This window comes from Solanum pennellii, chromosome 8 (genome assembly GCF_001406875.1).
Source record: "Solanum pennellii chromosome 8, SPENNV200".
NCBI classification, from domain to species: domain Eukaryota; kingdom Viridiplantae; phylum Streptophyta; class Magnoliopsida; order Solanales; family Solanaceae; genus Solanum; species Solanum pennellii.
The window spans coordinates 23,279,101-23,288,378 of NC_028644.1; the positions used below are offsets into that span (position 1 = coordinate 23,279,101).

At 36.4% G+C, this 9,278-nt stretch overlaps 1 protein-coding gene across 5 annotated transcripts; it reads left to right on the plus strand.

The window, feature by feature from the left end:
• Window positions 1-302: 302 nt before the first annotated feature.
• Window positions 303-8,929, plus strand: LOC107027199 (topless-related protein 1-like). 5 transcript variants are annotated; one of them, XM_027918875.1, is made up of 36 exons: window positions 303-341; window positions 1,264-1,371; window positions 1,462-1,641; window positions 1,729-1,842; window positions 1,932-2,090; window positions 2,304-2,421; window positions 2,495-2,551; window positions 2,633-2,689; window positions 2,781-2,837; window positions 2,927-2,983; window positions 3,075-3,131; window positions 3,223-3,279; window positions 3,365-3,421; window positions 3,515-3,571; window positions 3,663-3,719; window positions 3,807-3,863; window positions 3,951-4,038; window positions 4,143-4,213; window positions 4,331-4,538; window positions 4,633-4,742; window positions 4,824-4,893; window positions 4,990-5,066; window positions 5,155-5,250; window positions 5,353-5,448; window positions 5,535-5,662; window positions 5,746-5,980; window positions 6,222-6,368; window positions 6,449-6,511; window positions 6,678-6,806; window positions 6,905-7,015; window positions 7,103-7,282; window positions 7,456-7,584; window positions 7,669-7,764; window positions 8,063-8,251; window positions 8,355-8,521; window positions 8,607-8,929. In XM_027918875.1, the coding sequence occupies exons 2-36, from the start codon at window positions 1,295-1,297 to the stop codon at window positions 8,776-8,778; spliced, it is 3,780 nt and encodes a 1,259-aa protein (XP_027774676.1). In that variant the 5' UTR covers window positions 303-341; window positions 1,264-1,294; the 3' UTR covers window positions 8,779-8,929. The 5 variants fall into 5 exon arrangements, with proteins under 5 accessions (XP_027774676.1, XP_015083865.1, XP_027774678.1 ...); XM_015228379.2 differs by having other exon boundaries at window positions 8,613-8,929; XM_027918877.1 differs by lacking the exon at window positions 3,075-3,131.
• The last annotated feature ends 349 nt before the right edge of the window (window positions 8,930-9,278 follow it).

The following is a 9,278-nucleotide window of genomic DNA, read 5'->3' on the forward strand; positions in this document are numbered from 1 at the left end:
TTTACCTATATATTTTATGATTACTTAATTTTTAAAAATTTTATTACTTTATTAATTTTCCTAATAAGTCTTACCACCTACTTTTCTCTTACCCTATATTTTAGGTCTTGTTAATATTAAAATATTATAAAAAATAATTAAAAAAACGCAGAATGGGGAAGTAATATTCCATTTGAAAGCGATAGAAAATGTAGCTGGTTTTGTCATGATAAGTGCAGTCACTTATAATAATAAGGCAACTGACTTATAGTCTATTTTTATTAGCTATAAAAAGGAGGGAAGTATAGCCAACTTTCCTCAATTCTTTTATACAGCACAGCACTGCACTGCACTGCAGACAGGTAAGCCGCTGTTTTCCCTTTTTAGAATAAAACTTACATTTTTCTATCTTCAAAAACTTTTGTGAATTTTGTTTTTTGATTTGATCGATGAAACAGGTTTTACGATTCTCTGAATTGTATTTGATGTAATCTTCTCTGTTTCTTTTTAATTTGTTTTAGCATTGATTAATCCGCAGAAAAGAAATGTTTCTCTTTTTTTTTTTAGTTTTGATTTGTGATGGAATTGAATTAAAGTGGAGAATTGTGATTTGTGTATTAATCGTTCTAACATCTATGTATCCTTTTGTGTAAGATGCTAATCTAGACATAAAAGTTGATGTTTTTCTTGTTGTTACCGATTTTGTTTGTATTTAATTTTCCGTTATATTCCACATCATTTCATAAGTAAACCTTGTTGGTCATTAGATTGTGATGTTTGAATATTCTTGACTCTGGATCGAGTGAAACGAGGGATCTAAAGAAGAAGAGAGGCTCGATTATATTAGTAACAAGCAAACCTTGTATGTGTATCTTCGAGAATTTTGGAGATAAATACCAATTAGAAGGTATGAGATGACGTAGAAAGCACTTGATTCTTGATACAAGATTTTTGGCATTTTTGTGCATCTTTTGAGATTGTTCCTCCATTATTCTACTTCGTCTTGTGAATTTTTTGGGTCCCTCTAAAAAAATTCTGCCTCATTTTCCTTTATATAAGGGAAATGGAAAGCTTATTGACTGAGTCGTTGTGGTGCCTACCTATCTGTTTGAGGAAGGAATGAGGTCAAATGTAGTTACTCGTTTGGAAATAAATATAATTTGAATTTAACAAAGATATACGATAATAATTGAGTTTACTGTCGTAGGTTTACAAGGTCTAAACAAAAGCTACTGTGGTTCTACATGTCGTATGCTTCTTACTGATCTCTCTGTTTATCTGAAGGTTTTGAAGGAAAGAAAGAAAACATTTGGCTATGTCTCTTAGTAAGGACCTTATATTCTTGATATTGCAATTCTGCAAAGAGGAGAACTTCACGAAAACTGCTCGCATGTGCGTTCCATCTTATTTCAGTCTTTCTATTCAGTGGACGCGTATAAGAATAAGATACAATTTTATCTGACTTGTTAAATTGTGAAATAGGTTAGGGCAGGAGACACAGTTATTCTTTGACATGGGACATATTGAAGCTCTCGTGCTCGGTGGCAAGTGGGATGAAATTGAGAACTATCTTTCAGGTTTCACTGGTGTCACTGAAAGCAGATATTCTAAAAAAATGTTTTTCGAGATTAGGAAACAGAAGTTCCTTGAGGCACTCGACAGGTAATCATAATTCAGATGTAATATATGCATTATTGTCAAGCTGCTCTTTAGACAAAGTTCTTATACATATAATTGATTTGGTGATAGGCAAGATCGTAAAACTGCTCTTGAGATCCTTATGAAAGATCTTCAAGTGTTTGCCGAGACAAATAAAGAGCTTTATGCTGAGATGACTCAGCTTCTTACATTCGATAACTTCAGGTTAGGTTATACTAATTATCTGTCCGTCATATAAAATTGTACAAGGGTGTGCATGAATAGAAACTTTTATTGTTAATTTCTGTCTACAGAGAACATCCTTCACTTGCTTTATATGGAGACACATTAACTGCTAGGAACCGCATAATGAAGATACTTAGGGTTGTCATTGAAACAAACCCCCAGTTAAATGGAAAACTCAACTTTCCAGAATTAACCAAGTCAAGATTGCGCCGTCTAATTAATCAAAGGTTTTATCTTGCTATTTTCTCTTTTCTGAAATCTGCGTATTTATATTCAGCTGAGCGGTGACTATTTGAAACTCCACCCACTACAATATAATCTAATTTAGCCTTTTTTATCCCCTCGTTTCATTCGTATGATGCACTCGATACTGTCTTAGTTTCCTATTTATACCTTTTATGGATGTTTGCAAAGAGCTGATATCATTTCAATATATACAGCTTGAACTGGCAGCATGCTCATTGTGCAAATCCTCAGCAAGAACCGGAGATCAAAACACTCTTCATTGATCACAAGTGTTCCATACCTGAAGATCAATCGATTATGCAAAGGCCAGGGGTAACTTATTTTGAAGAGTTTATTGTATTATAGCATTACTTCACACACTAATGTTTGAATCCTTCTTCCTCAGCCTACCCAAACCATATCGGCTGCAACCCCAGATCAGTTGGTTATGCAAATGCCCAGGGTAAATTATTTTGAAGAGTTTTATAGCATTACTTCGCATCTGAAGACATTTCTGTCTAATGTTCGAATCCTTCTTCCTCAGCCTAGCAAAATCATATCGGCTGCAACCCCAGCTCAGTCGGATACGCAGATGCCAAGGGTAACTTATTTTGAAGAGTTTATTAGATAATAGCATTACTTCACATCTGCGGAAGACATTTCCCACTCATGTTTGAATCCTTCTTCCTCAGCCTAGCAATACCATATCGGCTGCAGCCCCTGATAAGTCGATTATGCAAATGCCAAAGGTAACTTATTTTGAAGAGTTAATTAGATTATAGCATTACTTCATCTGCGGAAGACATTTCCCACAAATGTTTGAATCCTTCTTCCTCAGCCTAGCAAAGGCATATCGGCTGCAACCCCAGCTCAGCCGGATACACAGATGCCAAGGGTAACTTATTTTGAAGAGTTTATTAGATTATAGCATTACTTCACATCTGCGGAAGACATTTCCCACTAATGTTTGAATCCTTCTTCCTCAGCCTAGCAAAGCCATATCGGCTGCAACCCCAGCTCAGCCGGATACACAGATGCCAAGGGTAACTTATTTTGAAGAGAATATTAGATAATAGCATTACTTCACATCTGCGGAAGACATTTCCCACTAATGTTTGAATCCTTCTTCCTCAGCCTAGCGATACCATATCGGCTGCAACCCCAGATCAGTCGATTATACAAATGCCAAAGGTAAATTATTTTGAAGAGTTTTGTAGCATTACTTCGCATCTGCTGAAGACATTTCCATCTAATGTTTTGAATCCTTCTTCCTCAGCCTAGCGAAACCACATCGGCTTCAAATCCAGATCAGTCGGTTGTGCAAATGCCAAGGGTAACTTATTTTTGAAGAGTTTATTAGATTATAGTCATTACTTCACATATGCTGAAGTCATTTCCCTCTAATGTTTGAATCTTTCTTCCTTAGCCTAGCGAAACTACATCGGCTTCAAATCCAGATCAGTCGATTACGCAAATGCCAATGGTAACTTATTTTGAAGATTTTATTAGATTATAGGCATTACTTCACATCTGCTGAAGACATTACCCACAATATTTGAATCCTTCTTCCTCAGCCTAGCGAAACTACATCGGCTTCAAATCCAGATCAGTCGTTTACGCAATTGCCAGGGGTAACTTATTCTGAACAGTTTATTAGATTATAGGCTTCACATCTGCTGAAGACATCACCCACTAATGTTTGAATCCTTCTTCCTCAGCCTAGCGAAACTACATCGGCGTTTAATCCAGATCAGTCGTTTACGCAAATGCCAAGGGTAACTTATTCTGAACAGTTGATTAGATTATAGCATTACTTCACATTGAAGACATTTTCCACTAATGTTTGAATCCTTCTTCCTCAGCCTAGCAAAACCATATCGGCTGCAAACCCAGATTGTCAACAAATACATTATTCTAGTTCTTCCATTGTAACTGATGACATAGCTTCTGGTGAGGCTGCTGCTTCAGGAAACTTACCATGCAGTTGTAGAGTACTATATATTAATAGACAATAGTGTCGCTCTTGACTTTTTTGTGTTGGCTGTTCTTGTTAGCTTCTACTTCGAAGGCTGTTCAGGATTCTGGTAATTTATCTGATGTAAACACTACAAGGAACATGAACGAGGTGATGTACTTTGAACACACAGTCATTCTATTCTCCCAGTTTAAGAGCATGTCCTCATTTGATGGTTTATTTGCATTTCAGTAAATTTGAACTCCTTGAGTACTTATATTCATGCAGAAAGTGTTATCCAAAACTGCTCCTTGTCAAGACCAGGATGCATCGGGTAACCTCTCGGATGACTTTCCGAAGACCGTTGAACGTGTTTTAACCATTGGCAATCCACCGACGGCCAGCGATTATCCAACAATCAGAAGCATTTATCCGACGGTCAACTATTATCCAACCACAATGGATTTTCACCCTGTTCAACAGACACTTCTGATAGGTTTCTCATTGAAAATATAGTTCGCAAACTGAAATATCTGTGATAAAGATTTTGAATCCTGAAATTTATTTCTAGTGATGATATTATTTTGCAGTTGGAGACGGTGGTGGAAGCGTAGAGCTGTGGGATGTTAGTTCTGGAAAAATGTTGTTTAGAAGAACGTTAATGATCTGGGAAGTAGAGGTTTTTTCACCGGACTTTCTGGTATGAGTACTTATAACTGATATCTAAAACTTAAAACTTAGTTTCTTACTTTAACTAAAGGTGGTGGCCATAACTGTTCAGAAAAGTATGGGTGAAGATCCGAGGATCTCAGTAAATCGAGTCCTATGGAGTCCCGATGGCTCTCTCTTTGGTATGTCTTCATATATTTGATTTGGAGAGGAACTTATTTTCTGAATTTGGTCCTCGGTTTGGTTAATATTGCTTTAAACTTGGAACAAATGAACAGGGGTTGCATCCTCTAAGAACATTGTTCAACTATATAGTTATCATAATAATGACAATCATGCTGAAAACCATCTGGAGGTATTTTTTTGCAAATTCATCTTTGCTTAAAATTTCTTCTTCTCTTTTTTGTTTGTGTTTATTTCTGATAGAGATTTTACTTTCTCAGATTGAGGCTCATTTTGGAAGTATAAATGATCTTGCATTTTCTAAGCCAAATAACCAACTTCTTGTCATAACGTGCGGCGAGGACATGTTGGTCAAGGTTTGTTTGTTTACATGTTAAATAAATTAAATACAATTAGGAACTCTAATTTGGTTAAATCATGACAGAGAAATTGGCTAACATTCAACTGCTTTTTTGAAGGTCTGGAATGCTAACAATGGTGCGAAACAATATACTTTTGAAGGTCATAAAGCCCCCGTTTACTCTCTTTGCCCTCACGAGAAGGAAGATGTTCATGTAATTATACCTCTTTATACTGCTAAAGCTTCTTTCTAATAAGTATATATATATTTAGAGCATTCTGATTCATTTTTCTGCCTCAGTTTATATTTTCAACATCAACTAATGGTGAAATAAAAGCATGGGTGTATGAAAACTCTGGACCATGTGTTTCTTACGAGGCTCCTAGTAAATGTTGCATGAGAATGCTTTACAGTGCTAATGGTAAAAGGTGATTGACCAGACTCATTTCATTCTTTTCTGCTTTTTGTTTTTTGGTTTGTTGGGACGGATATTTAGTTTTGAAGCTTGTAGGCTTTTTTCATGTGGGACTAATAAAGATGGAGACTCCCACTTGGTGGAATGGAATGAAACTGATGGTTTCATAGTAAGGACCTACCTTGGACTTGGCAAATGTTCTTCGGGTGTTGTGGAATTCGATATCAGCAGGAATAACTATGTGGCTGCTGGAGATTCCCATGTAATCAAATTTTGGAATGTTAATGATGCTCAACTCTTGACAGTTGTCGATGCTGGTGGAGACCTTCCTGTATGTACTCTACTAGCTATAATCATCTTACCAGAATCCTAAAAGATGAACGTTTTCTCCCTTTTTTCTCTGTTTTCTAAGTCATTGCTGAAGTGGACACTAACATCAGTCAATACTTAAAAACGAAAACCATAAAATGCAGCTGGTTTGATATAAACATATGCTTATGCAAATTCCCTCTTTTAACTGTACTTACTTCTGAAGTATAACACAGTCTGAAATTCTCGTTTTCTTTATCAAGGCAAGTCCATATGTTCGATTCAACAAGAATGGCACTTTATTGGCTGTCTCTGTGGATCATAACAGTGTCAAAATCTTGGCAAATGATGGTGGCCGCATTTTGCTTCAAACTTCATTGGATGCCTCTACATATCTATCTACAAGAGAGGTCTGCATATCAAATTTAACTTTTTTTATCAAGATAAGAAAGAAAATAGCTATGGTTTACCTTTTTATTGTTCTCTACAGCTTGCAGGCAATTCCCTAAGTGGTCCTGCTAATAGTAGCTCGATTGATGGCATTGTCCCTCCGGTTCGTGTTGAAAGAACCTGATGTTTCTGTTATCAATTATTTCTGATATATTTATTTCCATTCCATCTATGCTAGTTTTTTCAGTTTCCACCTTTTCTAAACATATTAAACAAAATTATAGAGATAGCTTTATAGTGACTTCTCAAATTGATTGAGTGCTGTATAGGAAATGACAGCAGAAAACCTGGCAAGTATGGAGCATCACAAGATATTAGGGAATCCGAGCACCTCTAAGGTCGTCCAAATTTCACGATGTCAATCTTTGAGGCTCCCCTCGGAAGTGAAGACAAATAAGGTACGAAATCGTTCTTAGATTATTGAAATCTCATAATATGACTCATTGAAATTAAAAATGAGGGAACTTCTTATTGAAATTGCAATCGGTTATTGCAGGTGTGTAGGTTAGCATATGCTCAGGCAGGAAATATGCTTGTGGCCTTAGTCACAGGTGGTATTCATCTAATCTGGAAATGGTCCGAGAGTGATTCTAATTTGACTGGCCAGGTAAAGGAGTTTTAGAAAATGGTTTATATCTAAGAAAACAGGTTAAATATTTACGTTTGTTGGCTGACCAACATGTTTATGCTGTAGACAACACCAAAATGCACTCCTCAACTATGGCAACCACGGAGTGGGGTGGTTCCGGAAAACAGTCTGCTCAGTAGTGATGCAGGAGCAGTTTCACCTTGCATAGCTTTGACCAATAATGGTTTTTATGCACTTTCGGCATCCGGAGGAGCGGTTTCTATATTTAATATAAACCTCTATAAGGTGATTACAAGAAAATGAAGTTTATGCGCTGCATAATGAAATGCTTCTCCCTCTCTATATCCATTCCTCTGGCCATGAAAGTTTCCTTCTGTTCCTAATTGAAGTAATCAAATCATGTTAGTTACTGTATATTGGTTACATTAACTGTTCCTTCTTGTTCTTGATAAATGCAGATTATGAAAAGTATCACACCTCCTACACCTGCAGCAACATGTATCGCTTGCCACCCGACTAACAACAATGTGATTGCTGTTGGGATGGATGATTTGACAATCATTGTCTACAGTGTCCGTACGGAGGAGGTATCATATTTGCCTCCCACTTTCTTTTGAGGAAAGTGTCAAATACGTGCCGAAGTTGATTTTTTTTTTCATTTCATTTTTCAGTTAATAAGCAGGCTTAATGGACACTCTAAAAGGATTACTGGACTAGCATTCTCTAACACAATGAATGTGCTTGTTTCTTCAGGAGCAGACTCTCAGGTTTTTTCTTTCACCATTAGAAAGAAGTTGACAATTGGTTTGCTATATGTTACACAAGTTAACTTTGAAGTATCTAATAGCACATTTTGTGTCGTATTTGATAATTAGACCTCTAAGCCCTAATTTGTATTTTTCGTATTGGATGGAAAGCAAAAGCAGCATGGATGGGTAACCTACACACCTGCAATAATTTCTTCCAAGTTGTTTCCTTTGCGATAAATGATTGGTAGTCTTTTTAGTATCAACTCTTTTACTTGAATGAACCGGCTAATAACCGTCTTCTTCTTTACTTTTCCAGATAGTGGTGTGGAATTCAACAAACTGGGAGAGGGAAGGAAGTACAATGTTGCAGACATCTGCAGACTGGTTACCAACAGAAGTATCAGAGACATCTGTCGAATTTCAGCGAGATGAGAAATGCTTCCTTGTTGTACATGAGACTCAAATTGCAATCTATGAACCAACAAAGCTAGAATGTGTGAAGCAGGTGCTCCCTGGCTCCTATTGTAGTAGTAAAAAGAAAACCATGCATACTGTTGTCTGTCCATATCAACAATAATTTACAAATTTTATTTTGTTTTATTTGACAGTGGATAATCAAAAACTTCTGTGCGCGAATTTCACATGCAACATTTTCATGTGATAGTGAGTGGATATATGCTGTTATGAAAGATGGGATCGTTTTGATACTCTCTGCTTCAGATCTCTCTCCCAAATATGAGATTGATCCTTCTACTTTCCTCACTTCTGATTTGAGGTAATCAATAATTCGATGTGCTTTATAGTTTATCGGAGTACTCCTCAACTGGTTTTTGTATTCACTAGTCATTTTACTATTCAAGTTGCAGTGCTCATGTGTTCCCTGTGGTGGTTGCTGCTCATCCTGAAAATCCAAACCAGTTAGCTTTGGGTTTAAACGACGGTGGAGTAGTCGTTATTGAACCTTCAGAGTCTGATGGTAAATGGTGTGAGCCACCCAACGCGACGACTCTTACCAATGAGCAACCAATATAGCAGTAGTTAACTTCGTCCATTTGATGATTTGTCATCACTTAGAGCTGCTTCTTGCTATTGACTAACAATAACTATATTTATTTTATTTTCATAAAGACCATGCTATAAATGGACAACTATTTATGTACTCTTATATGTTGTTTATGTTTCATGTGAAAGGCTTCTCTTCATTCACTATTTTACCCTCTCCATGAAAAAAGGATTTGAACAGCAATAGGGCAGTAATGGGAGAAAGAAACCAAGGGTGTGTTTGCTATAAAAGGAAACATTTACCGATGTTTGGTGGGTTAAATGCTTTCTCAAAAACATATTTTTCGAGGAAATGACTTATCCTTAAAAAATAAAAAGACATTTTTCAAAATTCTCACCCAATAAAAAATTACAATTGTTTTTATTTGAAAATATATTTAAAGCTTATTTTAAAAATACTTTCAACTTCATTTTTTTATTTTTCTAAGCCAGCCTACCCCCTCCCCGCCATACCCCCCAAAAAAATAATT